This window comes from Diceros bicornis, chromosome 25 (genome assembly GCF_020826845.1).
Source record: "Diceros bicornis minor isolate mBicDic1 chromosome 25, mDicBic1.mat.cur, whole genome shotgun sequence".
NCBI classification, from domain to species: Eukaryota; Metazoa; Chordata; class Mammalia; order Perissodactyla; family Rhinocerotidae; genus Diceros; species Diceros bicornis.
Window position 1 is genome coordinate 8,707,743 of NC_080764.1, and position 20,268 is coordinate 8,728,010.

The following is a 20,268-nucleotide window of genomic DNA, read 5'->3' on the forward strand; positions in this document are numbered from 1 at the left end:
CAGGCTTCCCGGGAGGCTAGTCCCGCCCGCCCTGCGCCCCGGCGCTCTATTAAGGTCGATTGGAGTTAAGTCTGCCTGGGGTCTTTGGCCACCTCAAGGGCGCGTTAGCAAACTGGGGCCCTGACCCCGGCCGGGCGGCCTTCCACGCGCCCTCCCCGAAATTGTTTCGCGAGTTGGCAGTGTTGTTTAAACTGCAGTTGGCAAGATGAGTTTAGTGGGTCGTGACAAGCACTTTTTTTTTTTAAGTAACCTGCAGTGCGGAGTTGGCGTATCCCCTGCTTGCCCCCGGTCCACCAAGTTCTAAAGGAAGTTAGTCGGGAGCTTCCCCGTCCGTTCATTAGGACGGCGTTCAGCCCAGTTTTGTGCAGGGCCAGTACGGCCAGGCCTGGGGAGGGAGGGTGGTAGCCCGTTACGGCACCGGGGCCCTCGGCAGGCGGGCGGGAAGGGACCTAGAGGCCCGCGTGGGCTGAGCTAGGACAGGAGCGGGCAGCTGTGGAGCGCAGAAATTAAAAGAACCGCACACGTGGGTAAACAAATACAAGCTCTGAGGAGGGCCAGGAGCCAGGGAAGGTCTAAGCTGGGGCAGTTTCGCTCAGACAGGAAGGCTGAGAGGGATGACCTGCTCAGCTTCCTTGCCTGGAAATTGTACCTCTCTCCACCTTCCCGTGAGGTGAGGCAGCAGGGAAAGTGCCTCTCAGAGCACTTGGATCACAGCAGCACCAAACACATGGCCTTTCTCTGCCCTTGCAGCCCCAAGGATGGGCTGGCTGGTGTTTTCTGGGTACAACTGAGGCAACCAGCTGGCGCTGGTGCTCCTTATGTGTTACCAGAACAAATCCGTCCCCTCTCCCCCTGAGGAGGCCATCCATCCTGGCTGAGGAACCAGGTGGAGAAGCCAAGATAAGTTGAGAGTGAAATGTTTTTGGAGAGCCCCACACAGGCATGTAAGTGCATCATTTTATTTCCTGATTCCATTTCAGCAAGGGAGTAAATGACTCCAGATGAATGGCTGCAGTTGTCATCCATTTCCCCAAACTATTGTGCCCTGGCTTTGTCTTCTCTAGGTCTCAGTTCTCTCTGTTTCTGGGCCTTCAAGTCCTGAGGGTCAGTCTCTGATGTGGGACAGGGATACAGCCACCCCTCCCAGGCAGCTGGCAGCAAAACATGAGAGGAGAACAGCAGAGAAGTGGGGCCAACCATGGGAGAACCACACTTCCAGAACCCAAAAAGGGCAAAAACGGTCAGACAAGAACCGAGGTGCCCCTAAGAATAGTGGGAGGGATTCTAAAACTGGGACTTGAACACCTGGGCTAGGTAGTTGCTATACAACAGAGAACTGTTCCAAGGGAGGGAGAAGGAGGAGCCAGGGAGGCAGCTGGTAGGCGTGGGGAAGAAGCACCCCCATACACACACACTTCCACACCAAAGTGTCTCTGGAGCACCACAACAACCCCCCAGAGGGCCTCTGACCACTGCCTACAACCCCAGGCTTTCTCAGGGACATGTCAGTCACCTAGCACCCACTATGTTGGGCTGAGGGAAGCAGCTGTGCCAAGTGGAGTTGGGCAACTTTGTCCAAAGCTCTTGGGGAAGGACGAACTCCTTCCTGAGTTTGGTGATGTCGCTTTGGAGACAGGCAAATCTGGGGTCCAATCCTGATGGTATCACTGTGTGATCCTGGGCATATCATTTGACCTCCCTGGTCTAAGTTACAACTACGTTAACACTCCTAGCTCTGTGAGGATTAGCTACAGTGCATGTAATGTGACTGGCCCTTGGTAGGAACTTAATAAACAGAACAAGTCATTGTCATTGCTATCACTGTTAATTATTCTCACCCTGCTTGCTTTAGAAGACAAGGCTGTAGACAGTACATCTCTCTGTCCTGAAGCATGATGCCACAGCCTCCTATAGCCTAGGTGACCTTGCCCAAGCCAAAGCTCCCAGATGCAAGAAAGGATACAGCATGTCCTGCAGGGGTGGCTGGGCCAAGGAGGCCCTGGGAAAAAGGTCCTCCAAGGAGGCCTGCAGGGTCTTGGCTGTGCTGTGATCAGCCAGGAGACCCATGCTCTGGACCTGAGGGGAGAAGAGGGCAAGGAAGACAGGCCTTCTCAGTGCCCACTCCATACAGGCCCTCTCTACCCTCCACCCCCTGCACGCCTGACCTCCCACTGGCTGCTGTGGCCAGAGCTCCCACCCTCCACAGAGAAGATGGCATGGAAGGTCTACCTCACAGTGGCTACACAGCATCCCCTTCTGACCCACCTGCAGGAAGAAGTCACGCAGAGCCTGGAGGGTGGTGTTCGAGAGGCCAGAGAGGTCAGCCAAAGCCGCGCCTTGCAGAACATGACCCACCTCGTCATGAGAGAGGACGCTGCTGCTCCGGAACCGCACAAACTGGCCCAAGGAGAGAAGCCCCAGACATGCAGTGATTTGGCATCTCCTTCAGTCATAGTCATTTCCTGTGCTTCTGCTGTGCTCAGCACTGGGCCTGGGACAGAGATCTGAAGTCCACAAAACCCTACCTTCAAGGAGCTCAGAGTTGGTTGGTAGGGGTGGGGTTGTGTCATGGAGAGTAGGATAAATGAGGCAGACTGGGAGACCCTGAGAGAGCTGGCCCTGCTGACCCCTTCAGTTCCCACCAGCACCACCACCTGCCCACCACCCCTTGGCCATGCATCTCACACTCATGGCCAAAATGGACTATGTGTGGTTACACAAACACACCACCATGTACTTGTGTACCAGCTATTCTCACTTCACTACGTGGAATATGTTTCCTTTTCTGCCTATTAATCCTGCAAGCCTCAGCTAAAATGTTACCTTCACTGCTAATGTTCTTTCATTTTATTAAAGAAATACAGGCATTAATTGAGTGCTTATTACATTCTCATTCACTTCTCCCTCCCAGCTCTGGCAGAAGCAATTACTCTTTTCTCAGTGTTCCCACACCAACCACTGATTAATTCATTGATCCACTTGACTATCATTCACAGGCTCACTGCTTTGTTGTTTATTTAATGGGCACTAACTGTGTGCCAAGCACTTAGCATGTCTTCTACTGTACTCTACCACTAATAACATCATATTTTAACTATTAGTTTCCTTGTCTATCTTCTCTAGACTGAGGGCCCCTTAAAGGCAAAGCATTTGGTTCATCGACATCTTTGGTACCTAGCATAGGATCTGGCATATAGTAGGCAGCCCTGGTCAATGTTTCATGAGTGAGTGAATGAAAGAGAGTGTCCAGGTCTTCTGACGCAAGGAGATGTGGGCATTAGAGAAACTCTCTGAGCAGGCCTCTTGTAGAGTGAAGGCCTGCCGAGCCTCTCTACCTTCTTTGAGGATTAGGGTTAGCTAAAGTAAGGTGTCCCTGGCCTCCTCAGGACCACCTAGCTCATGACATTTTTTTTTTTTTAATAATTTTATTTATTTTTTCCCCCAAAGTCCCAGTAAGTAGATAGATAGATGTATGTCATAGCTGCACTTCCTTCTAGTTGCTGTATGTGGGACGCAGCCTCAGCATGGCCGGAGAAGCAGTGCGTCGGTGCGCGCCCGGGATCCGAACCCGGGCCGCCAGCAGTGGAGCACGTGCACTTAACCACTAAGCAACAGGGCCGGCCCTCATGACATTCTTCAGACCACAAGACCATCCTTTCTGTGCTTACCAGAGTCATGAGCCTCAGGATCTCAGGTCTAAGGAAGGAATTCTCTCCAGCATCCAGGAGGGTAAACAGCAAAAATCGATTCCAGGGCTGGGAGGCCACATGGAGTGCTACGGGAAACATCAGTCACCCTGGGTTGTTAATGCTGTTTTTCCAAAGGCCTTGGGACATTGCTAAAGAGGACTTTCTCCTATTGGCTCAAAAAGGGGCTGCTCAGCTAGAGGCAGGGCATTGGACAAGCTGACCCCAGGAGGTTTCTTTCTTTGGGCTTCTATCCACCTATGCTGCCTGGCTCAGGGAGACCACATATCCCACTATTGTGGGAAGCAGGCAACAAGAAGGGCTCTGGCACTTAAGAGCTTTGTGACCTTGGCTGGGCAAGTTACTTGACCTTTGTGAACCTTAGTTCCTCATCTGTATAATGGGCATGACAATGCCCTTGCAGTGTTGTTAAAAGAACTGAACAAAATGAGTGTGAATCACAGAACAGGGGATGGAACTCTAGAGCAGGTGGGTGGCAGGGCCTGGCCCCCTCCAATCTCCCCCATGGGAACATCAGAAAATGGAGAGGCTTTCTACCGACATCTGGGCTCCGGGCATGCAGGTAGTCAAGCAAGGCCTCCAGGCAGCCAACACAGGCATGGGACAACAGAGGGTCCTTCTGCAAACAAACAAACAAAACCCACAAAAGTTCATGTTAGATTTTGCTACCAATGAGTTTTGCTGCCAACCAAGAAAAAACATTTGGTTTTCAGAATAATTTGGATTTTAGAATTTTGGATTTGAGATTGTGGCCCAGTATTTAATCAAGAAACGTTTGTTGGTTTCATCTCTCACCCACACACAGACCACAGTGCTTATACTAGTGATTTACCTACCTGCTTTGTTTCAGAAAGAGAGACGAGCCCTGGGCCCCACTAAGAGTTTCAGGGATTACAGACTCTGTAAGAGCCTCACAGTTTATCTGAGCCAGTGGATTTCAACCTTTTTTTAAAGCAGCAGAGCCTTTCACTGAACAAAATGTTATGCTCTAATAAGCATATCAAAAGATCTCATTATTATCAGTCATTAGGAAAATGCAAATTAAAACCACCATGAGATACCACTACACACCCACCAATAGCTAAAATTAAAAAATCTGAGAATACCAAGTGTTGGCCAGAATGTTGAGCAACTGGAACTCTCATATACTTCTGATGGGAAGGTAAAATGGTGTAACAACTTTGGAAAATAGTTTGATGGTTTCTTATAAAGTTAAACATACTTACCATATGTGATAGGCAGAATTTTAAGATGGTCCCATGACCTTTGCTCCCAGATGTTACTCCTGTGATTATGTTACATTTTACGGCAAAAAGGAGACTGTTTTGAGTGGGCCCAATATAATCACACCAGCCCTTTAAAAGCAGAGTTTTCTCTGGCTGGAGGCAGAAGAACCATTGAGACTGCAAGTGTGAGAAGGACTCAACGTGCACTGCTGATTTGAAGATGGAAGGGCCCATGTGAAAAAGAATGTGGGCAACCTTAAAGAGCTGAAAAGAGGCCCCTGAGGAGGAAGCTGATTCTTTCCCAGATGTCCAGATAAGCACCTAGCCTAGCCAACACCTTGATTACAGTCTTGTGAGACCCTAAGTGAAGAACCTGGTCCAGCCCACCCAGACTTCTGATATGGAGAATTGTGAGATAATAAATGGGTGTTGTGGGGGCTGGCCCCTTGGCATAGTGGTTAAGTGCGCGTGCTCCGCTGCTGGCGGCCTGGGTTCAGATCCCAGGCGCGCACCGACACACAGCTTGTCAGACCATGCTGTGGCGGCGTCCCATATAAAGTGGAGGAAGATGGGCATGGATGTTAGCTCAGGGCTAGTCTTCCTCAGCAAAAAGAGGAGGATTGGCACAGATGTTAGCTCAGGGCTGATCTTCCTTACACACACACAATGAATAAATAAATATTTAAAAAAATAAAAAATAAAAAAAATAAATGGGTGTTGTGCTAAGCCATTAAGTTTGTGGTACCTTGTTACACAGTAATAGAAAACTAATATGTCATTTGACCCAGCAATCCCACTCCTAGGTATTTACCTAAGAGAAATGAAAACATACATCCACACAAAAACTTGTACTTCAGTATTAAGAGCAACTTTATTCATAATAGCCAAAACCTGGATGTCGCAAATATCTATCAATAGGTGAATGGATAAACAAATTGTGGTATAGCCATATAATGGACTCCTACTCACCAATAAAAAGAAATGAAGTACTGATATACACAACAATAAAGCATTTCATTAAAGTATTAAGCTAAGTGAAAGAAGCTAGACACGCAAGACCACATATTGTATGAGTTCATTTATATGAAATTCTAGAAATGGTAAAACTATAGTGACAGAGCACATCAATGTTTGCTGAGGGAAGGGGACGGGGAGAGGGGACTGACTACAAAGGGGAACAAGGGAACTTTTTGGGGTGATGGAAATGTTCTATATATCATGATTGTGGTGGTGTTTACAAAACTGTATATATTTGTCAAAACTCATTTAATTATACACTTAAAATCGGTGAATTTAATAAAATTCATGTAAGTTATAGCTCAATAAAACTGATTTTTTTCTTTTAACTGATTTTTTTAAATGTAAAAACAAACTGGCAGAAAAATCCTATGCTCTTCTCATGCTACTCTTTGGAAGGCAGCAACCTGGTGGTTAAGGGTATGGAGCAGATTTGGGTTTGAATCCTTGCTTAGTCACTTACTATCTGTGTTACCCTGGCCAAGGTTGCTTAATCTTGCTGAGTGGGGATAAAAAGATTACCTGGGTTGCTGAGAGGGTTAGATGAGAAATGGATATAGAATGTTTAACCAGTGCTCCACACAGAGTAAACACTCAAATGGTGAATATCTTAGTGAAATGCCTAACAGGGGAAACACTTCCCCTCTTTAACAACCCCTGAGTCTCCTCCACAGAACCCCTAAGGCCTCCAGGGCACTCAGCTTGAAGTGGTTGAGCTAATCTGCTCACCTCATTCTACAGCTGAGAAAACTAAGGCCCAGAGAGAAAATACTTGACCTGAGGACACCTGGCTAGTAGATGGCAGGTCTAGAATCAAATCCTAGACCTTGTGGTCTTTCTCCATCTCCAATCTAAAATTAACACTTAACCAGTGGGCATTTCCAGCTTCTTCCCAGGAACCCAAGACCACACAGCCATGGGCCAGCATGTCCCGGCTTCCCCACCTGGTGAGGAGCTGTGACCCTAGTGCCACTCTCTGACCCTGTACCCATATTACCCCATACAACCAGCAAGGGGCCCCCTGGATGGTGGGTGAGGAGCTGGGGCCGCTGGGTGCTAGAAAAGCCAGGAAACTACCACTCAGGTAACAATGACTCCTGTTCACAAGATGCACTTCCTGGGACACTGAAAGTACATGGATTTTGTAGTCAAAAAGACTTAGATTTGAATCCTGACCTAAAAGTGTGTGACCCTACAACTTACTCAACATCTCTGGGACTCTGTTTCCTTGTCTATAAAACTGAGATGATAATTTCTACCTTATAGAGAAGTTATGATGAATAAATAACATATGTCAAGTGCTTGCACAGAGTAGGCACTCAGTAAATGTCCTCTCCCCTTCCTCCCCACTCCTACTCTCCTAGAAACTTTTTTTTTTTTGGTGAGGAAGATCAGCCCTGAGCTATCATCCATGCCAATCCTCCTCTTTTTTTGCTGAGGAAGACCAGCTCTGAGCTAACATCTATTGCCAATCCTCCTCCCTTTTTTTTTCCCCCAAAGCCCCAGTAGATAGTTGTATGTCATAGTTGCACATCATTCTAGTTGCTGTATGTGGGATGCGGCCTCAGCATGGCCGGAGAAGCGGTGCGTCGGTGCGCGCCCGGGATCCGAACCCGGGCTGCCAGTAGCGGAGTGCGCGCACTTAACCGCTAAGCCACGGGGCCGGCCCTCTCCTAGAACCTTAACCTGACGTCAACATCTGCTCTTCTAGGAATGATCCTTGAGATCAAAACCTCAAGTCTTATAAAACTAATTAGCTCACTGATTTCCAATGTGATAACAACACATTCCATCCCACCCCAATCAGAAAGCCAAGGCTGAGCACAAGGATATCTGTCTCTTCCCTGCTCAGGTTCCCCACAGATGTAGCAGCTGGACTGGAATCAGAGAAGTAAGCCTGAAAGAGCACTAAAACCATTGACCCTACTTAGCAAATTATAGAAAGCAAAACCAACCAGTCCAGAGAACCTCATTCTGAACTTCCAGGTGCAGAGCCAAATGAAGACATGTAGCGGCTTTGAGCGGGCTAAGCCACTGTGCCTCTTCAAACCTGATACTTGTTAACACCTGTTCAACGCATACTTAAAAGTGTGGCTGAGCACTGGGGCAGCAGGGCTGGAGAAGCAGCCTGTGGAAGCGCCTCTCTCCCCTCACTCAGCTCACTCCTCTCAGCCAGTCCAAAACCCTGCAATCTCACTCTCCTCCAGAGATAGGGACCACCCAGAGCATCCTCCTGAACTCACATTTCCTTTCCCAGAGTAGCACCCACCTCTCCCCTCCACCAACTTCTCCCCATGGAAGGAGGAGTGACTAGTCCAACTGATACTCTGAGAGGAGAAACACACTCAGCTCAGCCTCTACAGCAGACTCTCATTTGAACCCACTGTCTACAGGGAGAGTATGCTTTGGTCTACTCTTGGCCAAAGGGTAGGCTTACCAGGAGGTGGGGCATGAAGTCCCAGGGTTGTCCAGCTTTTCCTGTGACTGGCTAAATACATTTAATTCTGGGGTGAGGTTGTTGGAAGGCCACTGTGGCCATATATACAGCCATTTTCTCCCAATGGCCTTACCAATAAAATGGAGGTTTTGATCTTCATCTGATTGCTGTGTATACTACACAAATAGTTTCAAATTGGGAAATAGTGGGGTATGGGACCAGAGCACTCCTCATTAACCCTCTAATCCCAATCAGGGTTTGTCTCACCTCTGCCCCAAATACTTTAAATTTTTTTTTCCCCCCGAAGCCCCAGTAGATAGTTATATGTCATAATTGCACAGCCTTCTAGTTGCTGTATGTGGGACGTGGCCTCAGCATGGCCGGAGAAGCGGTGCGTCGGTGCACGCCCGGGAACCAAACCCGGGCCACCAGCAGCAGAGCGCGCGCACTCAACCGCTAAGCCACAGGGTCGGCCCTGCCCCAAATACTTTATGCAGTATTTCCTTCTAATCACACACGATTCCTGGAGTTCTAGTCAATACGATGTTTTTTTCATTACATCCCCAGAGCTATTTGTGCTCCTGACAGAATGGACTACCTCCCAGCTCTGCCCAGGAAATGGACCTCTGGGAAATGGTTTGAGAACTTCATTTGCTCTGCTCTTCCTCCACCTCTTCCCAGCAAATCCTTTACATCTAACCCAAGGTCACTTCACAAGTTCTGTGACTGTTGCAGTCACATGACCTCTCTGAGCTGCAGTTTTCTATCTCATAGGGCTGGCTTATGTGAGAACCACAAGAGATCATAGGCATGAAAGGTCTTGGGAAACTGAAAAGTGCTAAAAACTGTATGATGTTTGCTGACACTGCTATTTTTAATTCTACTTCCAGTTGTCTTCACCTCATTGACTTGACTCTATCATCCTACAGTGCACTCCTGGACCTCTGTTTCATGAGTATTCCCTTCCCCAAGACAGAATCCCAGCAGTGGAAGAAACCTTAAGGGTTACACAAACCAACACCCTTCCAGCCCTCCAGCAGGAGTGCTTGCTGGAGACACCTGGTTTCTGCTTAGATACTCCCAGCCACAAGACACTCCTCTCCATTCCTCCCAAGGCAGCCCACTCTACTGTTAACACAGTCCTGGCCATGAGAAAGGGCCTCCTCCTTTAACCTCTAAGACCAGTTCACACTGACCCCATCTTATCAACAGAAGGTTTTTCAGGGCCAAGCCAAAAATTTGCAAGTCACGTAGCCAGGGCACGCACAGAAGAGAAAATCTTGACCTGAAATGACACCAGAACCAAAGATTCTCCCCATCAAGGAGCCAAAGGACCAGGACACAACTGGAACTTGAAAGTCCGACTCTTATCAGAAGCGAGGGGTCCACTCTAGGAAGATCTGGTGTTAAAGCCTCTTTCACACCTTACCATAAATGTTTAAAGCCCTCCAATTGAAACCTGCCCCACTAGTGTTTCTGTGGTACCACGTTTCAGCATACCAGCCTGTTCTCCCTAACCTCTTAAATTTTACCCCAAACCCTGAATCGGGGAGACAGATTTGAGAGCTTTGCCTCCTGTCTCCTTGCTGGTCAACCTCACAATAAAGCCTTATCTTTTCTCAAAAGCTGATGCCATAATAATTGGCTTTTTTTTTTTTAAATAATTTTATTTATTTATTGTTTTTTACCCCAAAACCCCAGTAGATAGTTGTATGTCACAGTTGCACATCCTGCTAGTTGCTGCATGTTGGACGCAGCCTCAGCATGGCCGGACAAGCAGTGCGTTGGTGCGTGCCCGGGATCCGAACCCAGGCCGCCAGCAGCGGAGCACGTGCACTTAACCGCTAAGCCACGGGGCCGGCCCAATAATTGGCTTTTTATGCATATTGGGCAGGGGGAGTATCCCAATTTTGTGCCGTAACACTCCTGTCTTCCTGCAGCTCTACCCACCAGCCTAGGTCTCCATCTCCAAAGAAACTCAGAACAAACACTTCATTTCTACTCCGAAGACATTCAGAGATTTACAGTCTTGTGGCCCCTCTGAGAACTAAGCAGACGGGAAGTCAGCCTCAGCTTCTTCCCACCACTCCCATGGCACCCAAATCACTCCAGTGACCAGTGCCCTTCCTCAGACCCCTCCGCTGCCACTGACCTGCTCTCTTCCCCCCATGTGACCCAGCATAGTGAACCCTGGACAGCCTCTCCATCCTCACTTCAACTAACACTTCTCTGTGCTGTGCTCCATTCCTGGGGGAATGGAGGCTGTTCTCATAGGCCCAAATTGCTTAATGCTGAAAGACTCCTTTTATTTTGCAGACAGAAAAAATGAGGATCAGTAAGAAGAAGTGACTTGCTAAACTCCTTCAGAGTTAGAAGCTGGGCAGGGCTACAATGCAGATCTGTGTGACTCTGGCCAGTGCTCCTTCCATTGCATTGCACTGGGCCACCTCAGACCGCTGAAGATTCTGCACACTGCCAGCATTCAGTTGGTGATGCCATGTGACTGCTTTGGCCCAGAGATGTCAGGGAGGACCAGCACCCAGTGCCCTAGCTTAGGCCTCATTGTCATTTTTTTCCCTTTGATACCATTTGTTTTGTGTGTGTGAGAGGAAGATTAGCCCTGAGCTAACATCTGTTGCCAATCCTCCTCTTTTTGCTGAGGAAGACTGGCCCTGGACTAACATCTGTGTCCATCTTCCTTTACTTTATATGGGACGCCACCACAGCATGGCTTGACAAGCAGTGCGTCAGTGCGCGCCCGGGATCCAAACCTGCGAACCCTGGGCCACCACAGTGGAGCGTGCATACTTAACCACTGCGCCACTGGGCCGGTCCCTGATGATACCATTTTTTAAAATAACAGCTTTAATAAGCCAATGTTACTGCAATAAAAAAATTTTTTTTAATTAAAAGAAATAAAATAGCTTTATTGAGATATAATTCACAAACCATAAAATTCATCCTTTTAAAGGTATAATTCAGTAGTTTTAGTATATTCACAGAGTTGTACACCTTTGTAATTCCAGAATATTTTCATCATCCCAAAAAGAAACCCCATACTCATTAGCAGTCACTCTCTATTGCCCCACCCTGCCCCTACCAGTCCTAGGCAACCATTAACTACATTCTGTCTCTATGGATTTGCCTATTCTGGGCATTTCACATAAATGAAATCATTTAATATGTGGCCTTTTGTGTCTGGCTTCTTTCACTTAGCATGTTTTCAAGGTTAATCCATGTTGTAGCATGTCAGTACTTCATTACTTTTTATAGCCAAATAGTTTTCAATTGTATGTATATACAGTTTGTTTATCCATTCATCAGCTGATGGACATTGGGGTTGTTTGCACTTTGGACCTATTATGAATAGTACTGCTATGAGCATCTGTATACAAGTTTTTGTGTGGACAAATGCTTTCAATTTCCTTGGGCATATACCTGGGAGTAGAACTGTTGTGTCATATGGCAATGCTATGTTTAGCTTTTTGAAGTACTTCCAGGCTGTTTTCCAAAGTAGATGCACCATTTTACATTCCCAACAGCAAAGTACAGGCACCATTTTACATTCCCAACAGCAATGTATGAGGGTTCCAATTACTCCACATCCTCCCCAACATTTAGTATTATCTGTCTTTTTGATTTTAGCTGTCCCAATGGGTGTGAAATGGGCCTCTGTCATTCACTTGGGTCATTGCAACAATCTCTTGCTCAATAGTCCCCTTGCCTCCAGGCTTTCTTCTCCTACTCATCCCTACTGTGGCTGCCAGAGTGATCTTTCAAAACCACAGTCTGATAGATTCCTTCTATAGCTCCCCACAGCACTTCTTAGCCTGGCACATAAGGCATTGCCCAATCTGGCCCCTGCCTAGCTTTTCAGTCTCTTCTACTTCTCACCACACCCCCACACACCACTATGCACTTTCATATTATGTGATTTTTGCTCATGCTGTCCTCCCTGCCTGGAATGTCCTTCCCTCTACCTCTACCTAACACCATTCAAGGCTGACTTCAAATGTCACCTTCTCTGTGAAGCCTCCTCTGACCCCCAACGCAGGGGAAGTTTTTGCCTAAAAGAAGCTTAGCTTTACAGAAGACAGAAAAGCCAACTACTGACCGTATAATAAAATATGCTAAATGTAATCCTCAATACAGGGCTGAATAAACCATTCTGGGAGCTTCGGAGAGAGAGACTTCCACTATTCTTGGATTACTGTGGAATAAATGTTTACTGAATGTATGAATGATTGAACAAATAAAGAGCTATTTTTAAACAACAAACCTGAGGGAGGCTTAACTCCAGTCCTGAGGGAAGGACAGAAAAACAGAATGACTCTTCCACATACTTCCTGAGGTCCTGGGCAGTGACAGAAGGGATACTGTGGCTGCAAGCAGAAGGCTAGGGAATTTCTCAGGAGTGTGGCAGTGACAGAAAGGAGGAAGGGGCTACTTGGTCCTGTTCGCCAGGCAGTAACAGGGACAGGAACTGTGAGGCTAACGCAGGCTTCTCACCAACACTCTCCTATCACCAGTGTAGGCCCAGGAGCCTCTGCATGAAGGATTCATGAGTTACTCCAGTTGGTTCCCTCTCCAGGGAGTGCTGAGGGCAGTCAAAAACTTCCAGAGACAAATACTGTTTGATTCTACTTATATGAGGTAACTGGAGGAGTCAAATTCATAGAGACAGGAAGTAAAATAGTGGTGGCCAAGGGCTGGGAGGAGCGGGGGTGGGGTGCGGAGACGGTGGCAGGGGGAATGGGGAGTTATTGTTTAATGGGGACAGAGTTTCAGTTTGAGAAGATGAAAAAGTTCTGCAGATGGATGGTGGTGGTGTTACCACCACAATGTGAATGTACTTAATGCCACAGAACTGTACACTTTAAAATGGTGAGTTTTGTTATGTATATTTTACCACAATTAAAAAAAAAACAAAACTGCCAGAGGTAGAGGAGAGTGTCACAGGCCTGGTGACACCATGCTCTTGGGCAGGGGAGGTGAATGGCAATGGCGCTACAATAAATCACTGGCCCCTTAGTGTTTAGGTTATCAGTTTGAAGACGGCTTTTTACCACTCAAGGCCTAGTTCAAATGCAACCTCTCCTGTGGAGCCTTCTTTGATTGTGCTTCCTACAATCTGTGGGTGCTTAAACGGCTGGAACGGTGTCATATTCATTTCTATGTCCTCATTCATTCATTCACCACACATTACTGGATGCCAATTCTGTGCCAGCCTTTATGCTGGGTATTGAGTTTAAGGGAATCATTTTTCCCTCATGTTCTCAATATTAAAACAGGAAGTTCAGCCCTTTCAGAAACATTGGAGAGAAAGCGTTTGCCCTCCCTCCCACCCTTAACCGGCTCTTTCTCACCCAAGGAGAGATTTACCTAACAGGTGAGATGCTAGCTTAATGTGTACTGTGCCCTCAGGGCAGGATTAAGGTATTATAGGTCATGCTCCCATGAACTTAAACTCTTAAGATCTTGGCCAGCTGGCTAAGGGTCCATAATGAAAACACAATTTTCCCACTTATGGGCTCCTGGTCTGGCCTAGGGGAAGGAAGGTGGTTTAAAAGCTCCTTTTGGGGGCCAGCCCTGTGGCTTAGCGGTTAAGTGTGCGTGCTCCGCTACTGGCAATCCGGGTTCGGATTCCGGGCGCGCACCGACGCACCGCTTCTCCGGCCTCATGGCCACATCCCACATACAGCAACTAGAAGGATGTGTAACTATGACATACAACTATCTACTGGGGCTTTGGGGGAGGAAAAAAAAGGAGGAGGATTGGCAATAGATGTTAGCTCAGAGCCGGTCTTCCTCAGCAAAAAGAGGAAGATTAGCATGGATGTTAGCTCAGGGCTGATCTTCCTCACAAAAAAATAAATAAATAAAAAGCTCCTTTTGGATAGAAACGATAAAGCTAGTATTGTAAAATGTTAATGGTAGATCTAGGTGATTGATATAAGAGTGTTCACTATAAAATTCTTTCATCTTTGCTGTATATTTGAAAAATTTCAGACTAAAAAAAGGCCCATTCTTAAGTCCCAGCTACATTCTGCTGTGTGTTTATCAGGAATAAAGCCGATGTTTTGGTTCTCATCTGATTCCTGATTTCTGAATTGGTTTTGAACCCACAAGGGGAACAAGACACAAAGATTAACCAGACACAGACCCTACCTTGAGGAGCTCACAGCCTGGGGAAGACAGATATGAGAACAGGAACTTACAACAGAGAGAGCTAAGTGCTACAATATGATAGAAGTTTGATCCATAAAGAGCACAGAGCCTTGTGCATAGATGTGCTGGCAGGACAAGACTCAGCAACCACAGAGTCAGCACAGGGCCCACTCCTGGAGCATCCTCCATCTCCTTACATTTCTCAACTTCCCTCACCTTTTGCACAGGCCCAGTGAGGATCAATCCTTGAACATAATCTCCCACAATCAACAGCCATATCATAGACATGTGCAGTCATTATCTGGGCACCATGTGGAATCTACTCAAATCAAGGCTCCCAACCCACCCCCAGGAAGTCTCTGCAACTCCTCTCACTCATTTGCTGGCTCCCCCTGCCTCTCCTCCTCTTGCTCCATGAATGCCTTGCCATCAGATCAGACCATGTGGATCTCTGACTGTCTTGGGCAAACTCCAAGAGGCAGTAAAAGAGAGTCCAAGTCTACCTAAAACAGCATAAAAGACTGGGGCTTTGGTCAGCCTACAGTGACCAGCTCATATTTGAAAATAATAGACAATAAGCTCCTTGAAAGAGAAGAAAGTCCTGGGGAACGAAGGGTGGGAAAGAGGCCACAAGGCCAGGGACAGAGAATGAGTCCATATCAGAGAACGAAATGATGCTGCTGTCAAGATCAATTCCATCTCTGATGCCCCCTGCCCTTGGGGACCTAGGACAAGTCACTTGGTCTTTCCAGCACAGCTCAAGCACCTCCCCCAGGAAGCCTTCTCTGATAGCTAGCCCCACACTCACCCTCCACCAGCCTATTAACTACGTCCTGTGCCACCACAGTGCTGTGCGTCCCTTTAGCCCAGCACTGACCACACTGAGTTATCACCTCCTGTCTACATGGCACCATCCCCAAACCCCAACTGTTAACTCCTCAAAGGCAGGCACCTGACCTATCTCCATGCCCCCACACTCTTCATAGTATGTGATGGCTCGATAAGTAATGATTTCCAAGAGTCCTCTAAGCTGTAAAAGACAAACCCCTCGGGAGTGTTTTGTGTTTTGCTTGCCCAGGATCCATTCCTCCTTCTTCTGGGAACAATTTTCTCCTGTGGAACCATCCCTCTTTTATGTTCATGTGGGTTATGGACAGCTGACCATATGCCCCAGCCTCCAGGGCACTCACTCAAGCCAGGTCAATCAGAGCATCCCACGCCCTGGCTATAGTGATTGGCACATTACCCAAGCCAGGCTAATGAGACTCAATTCTGGGGACTACTGGGAAAGAGAAACTTGCTGCTGGAAGGATATAAGACAGAAGCTACTGTTGGTCATCCTACCATTCCATGAGAATAAAGGTGACAAAGAGAAATGCAGAGCAACGAGATGGAGACAGAGTTCTGATGACATTGTCTGAAGCTCTGGGATCCAGCTGTGCCTGAAGCCAGTATCAACCCCTGGACTTCTTGGTTATGAGAGAATTTGAGTTTCATTCCGTCACTGTAACAAGTCCCAATCAATCCACCCTCCAGGCCTGGTGGGAATACCAGGTTCTTGACAGGCAGCCACCCCTTCCTGCTCTTGCCCTGGCAGAAGCAGGCTCCACCGCCAGGGTCCCACTCAGCAAGAGCCTTACCTGCACCAGGAGGTTCTGCAGTCCAATGACCAGGGACAGCACTTGTGACGTTCCCAGTGGAGCTAGGACAGTGTCCTCAGGGGCTGGTGGTGGCTGGGCGCCTGAAGGCACCAGGGCCACCAGGATAGAGGAAAAGCTTTGTTGTAGAGCTGTCCGCAGGAAGCGTAAGATGGCAGCTGAAAGCAAGAAACTCCTTACACCCAGTTCCTGCCTCCTTCCCTACCTCCCACCCAGCTCTGTCATAAGGGGAAGACAATGGAGATAATAAAGGCTAGTCTGGGAAGGGTGGTCCCATCTCAGAATCTAGGGAAAAAGCTTATTTTTTCCTACTAGAGGCCCCAAGACCCACACCTGAGAGCAGCGCAGCCTTTTTCTTTGGAAAGCTGAGGGCCTTCAATACTTGGTCCAGTTCCACGGACAGTGTCTGGTGAACCTGGCAGGGCAGGGGGTAAAGGGATAACCCCCACATTCTGGGAGCTTGGGCAGAACATAACCTGCCTCAATATCTCTTCTACCCACCCACATACCTGCTGCATCCAGAAGGACAGAGGAGGCCACACAGAGTCTTGTGAGCCTCACCCGTCCTGGATTTAGGAGTGTGAGGAGGAAAACCAAGCCCGTACCTGGAGAACCCTTTTCTCAAATCTCCTCCATCCTCAAGGACCTCCTCCACCAGGGAGCCTTCCCTGGCCATCTGTGGTTCAGTCTCTGCCTCAGCCAACCATCCACCCAACTTAGATCTGGAGTCAGACAGCCCAGAATCAAAATCCTGGCTCTACCATTTGCCAGCCGTGTGGCCATGGACAAGTCACTGCACTGTACCTCTCTCAGCCTTCCTCACTTTCTTCATCTATAAAATGGAGACAATGCACCAGCTTTCACTCCCTCCAGAGCTATTGTGAACAGGAGAGGATCAGCATTGGTGAATGTGCTCCTTAACGTCAAAGCAATGTCCATGGGGCTGGCCTGGTGGTGTAGTGGTTAAGCTCGCGCATTCCACTTCGGTGGCCCAGGGTCCACCAGTTTGGATCCTGGGCATGGACCTATTCACCTCTCATCAAGCCATGCTGAGGTAGTGTCCCATATAGAAGAGCTACAACTCTACAACTATGATATACAACTATGTACTGGGGCTTTGGGGAGAAAAAAGAAAAAAGAGGAAGATTGGTAACAGATGTTAGCACCAGGCCAACCTTTCTCAAAAAAAAAAAAAGGGGGGGGAATGTCCAAACTGAGGGGTTAGTTGGGGTGGCAGGTTCAAAGCTATGAGTTCGCTCTGCTCTCCTCATTCAGAACACAAGCTGCCTGAAGGCAGGAACTTCTCCTCTGCTTGGATCTATCACAGTCTGGCACAAAGCAGTTCCTCAAAAGTGTTTGTTGGCTGGTGTAATCAGCAGGTTCTAGGCAGAAGAACCAACTTGTACAAAGGTAAGGAGTTACCATACTAATGTAAGATGTTAATAGAAGAAACTGGGTAGGGGTTATATAGGAACTCTGCTATCTGCTCAATTTTTCTATAAATCTATGACTGTCCTAAAAACAAAGGCTATTAAAAATCAATGAATCAATCAAAAACAAACAAACAAAGGTATGGAGACCTGAAAGAGCACAGCTGACTGGGAAAAGAGCAAACACTTGGTCAGAGGTCAGGGAAGGAGGGTGGAAGGGCAGAAAGCAAGGCTGCAGAGGGGCCAAGTACGAAGGGTCTTGGCGGCCATGTGGAAGACAAAAAGGCCGCTGAAGGAGTGTGTGCAAAGAGGAAGTGCAGACAGACTGTGGCTGCAGGGATAGGAGATTTAGCGGAGGGGAGAGGCTAGGAGATTGTGAATAGGCCACATTAGTGGTGAGGACAAACGATGAGGCCTGAGCTAGGCCTGGGGAGGACTTAGAGTGGAGGCAGTTAGTGGGTAATTGGCTAGGAGTGAGCTGAGGGCCAGGGCAGAGCCAAGGACAAGGTGCAGGCTTCCACCCAGGCAGATGACTACAGGGGTCTGAGTGGGCCCAATGCCTCACGCAGAAAAGGAGGAAAGGTTCCTGTCCCAAATCAATGCCATGGGCAACAACCTGCAGATCTGCTATAGCCTATATCTGCCACAGCTTGCAGCCACCCTAGAGGCCAAACTTGAACACTGACTTCACAGCTTGCCACCCAGCACTTCAAGGTCACAGGCTGGCTTCTGCCTCCCTGTCCAGTCTGACAATCCACTTCCTACATTCTAGCCACACAGCACCTCACCACTCTCCAAATATGTACACCACGTCCTAACATTGTGCAGCTTCATGCCTTTGCTCATATTGTTCTCTTTACCTGGGATGCCTTTCCTCACTCTTTGCCTGATATAATCTTCCTTACCTTTCAAGGCTTTGCTTAAAGACTACAATACAAGTTCCTGAAGTGTAGAGTACATGCTGTATTCATTTTTTATTCCTCTGTGCCTAGAATACAGGCTGGCATGTAGGTGATCCATGTGTGCTAAATGGGTTAATGTAAACCAAGCTGACATCAAACCAGGATATTTTCCCCCATTTTGTAGGCAAGGAAACTGAAGCTCAGAGAGTTAAATACCTTGCTGAGGTTATACAGCTAGTAAGCCACACAGCTGAGACCAGAACTCAAGATCTTTATCACTCCTTTGTGTGCCCCAAAGCCACAGGGGTTAGAGACTAACCTGCAGACTGCCATTGTGCTGCTGGGCAGAGAAGGAGGCAGTGAGCAGCCAGGCGGAGCAAAGCAGTGCTGTCCCAGGAGAGCCCGCCTCGGCCCAGGTGAGCGCCAGCATCTTCTCCAGAAGCTTTATCAGGGCCGTGCTGCTCAGGAGCACTGCAGCAGCTGTGGAGGGTCCAGCAGGGCAGGGGCCACATGAGTTACACAGGAGCCCCAGCTCAGTGCCACCACGATGGTTAGTTAGCACCAAACGAGGGCTTCACACAGATGTGGTGAATGAAAAAAAGTATCAGCTTGAGGTTCTAAGGGTTCCAGCATCATTCCAGAACTACAGGTTATCAGAACCAGAAAGGACCTCATGACATCTGATCCAGCCACATCCACCTCATTTATATTTTTAAGATGGAAAAACTGAGGGCAGCAAGGGCCTCAGACACTGCCCAGCACCCTTCCTCTTCACTATCCCAGCCTGGGCCCCAGCACCTCTTTTCTGACTGGCCGGTGTGGTTTGATGAAGGCTCCAATACAGGAAGTTGAAGGAGGGCTGCAGGATGTCCGCATCAATGGGGTTGCATTTCCCACACAGCTTGCTCACTACAAGAGATGAGAGTCGCCAGGCACCCCATCACACACCACTCCATGGCTTTTTTTGTGTGTGTGTGTGAGGAAGATCAGCCCTGAGCTAACATCCGATGCCAATCCTCCTCTTTTTGCTGAGGAGGACTGGCCCTGAGCTAACATTCGTGCCCATCTTCCTCCACTTTATGTGGGACGCCGCCACAGCATGGCCTGACAAGCAGGGCATCGGTGCGTGCCCGGGATCCAAACCCCGGCCACCAGCAGTGGAGTGCGCATACTTAACCACTATGCCACGGGGCTGGCCCCCACTCCATGGCTTCACTTCTTACAGATAATGGCCCTCACCTGGCTAATTTCAGATGTCAGTCTTGGAGATTAAGCACAGACTAAGTGTCCCCGGTATTACAGCCAATGGAAAGAAACACAGTGACAAACCTGAAGGCATGTTCACACCCTCCATCTGAACAAACATCAGGCAAACAGCCCACAGCTGCACGTTAGAACAGACTGCACAAGTTCAGGTGGTCAAAAGTTATCCTATAACAGTGCTCATGCCAGCATAGACCCCAGGTTGGAGGGTCTTCAGAGGTCATCTAGCCCAACCTGTCAACCTTAGCAGGAAGAATATCCAACCTCTGAATTCTTCCAGCAATGGGGCACTCACCACCTTTCCAGGGGAGCTCTGTAACCATCAATGTGCAGTTCCCTGAACTTGCCATATGCTCTCTCTCACATCACCCCCATCTGGCTAACTCCTTAACTCCTGTTCAGATTCAGCTCAAAGTTCACCTCCCCCATAGAGCCTTCCTTAACTTCTCAAAGCAAGAGT

The 20,268-nt window shown here is 48.1% G+C and overlaps 1 protein-coding gene and 1 long non-coding RNA gene across 2 annotated transcripts in view; one reads left to right on the plus strand and one right to left on the minus strand.

Annotated features, from left to right (window-relative positions):
- The first annotated feature begins 9 nt into the window (after positions 1-9).
- On the plus strand, positions 10-5,731 carry LOC131421570 (uncharacterized). Its single transcript, XR_009223906.1, has 3 exons — positions 10-670; positions 751-904; positions 2,276-5,731. It is a non-coding gene; the product is annotated as an uncharacterized LOC131421570 (long non-coding RNA).
- Positions 902-20,268, minus strand: part of MEI1 (meiotic double-stranded break formation protein 1) — a 75,189-nt gene continuing 55,822 nt past the window's right edge. Inside the window, exons 23-31 of the mRNA XM_058568258.1 lie at positions 19,344-19,454; positions 18,865-19,025; positions 16,547-16,628; positions 16,196-16,371; positions 4,245-4,326; positions 3,669-3,775; positions 2,266-2,397; positions 1,964-2,076; positions 902-1,151 (exon numbers count right to left, since the gene is read on the minus strand). Of these exons, the coding sequence (XP_058424241.1) occupies positions 1,106-1,151; positions 1,964-2,076; positions 2,266-2,397; positions 3,669-3,775; positions 4,245-4,326; positions 16,196-16,371; positions 16,547-16,628; positions 18,865-19,025; positions 19,344-19,454 (1,010 nt within the window). The 3' untranslated portion in view covers positions 902-1,105. The remainder of the gene's footprint in view (positions 1,152-1,963; positions 2,077-2,265; positions 2,398-3,668; positions 3,776-4,244; positions 4,327-16,195; positions 16,372-16,546; positions 16,629-18,864; positions 19,026-19,343; positions 19,455-20,268) is intronic.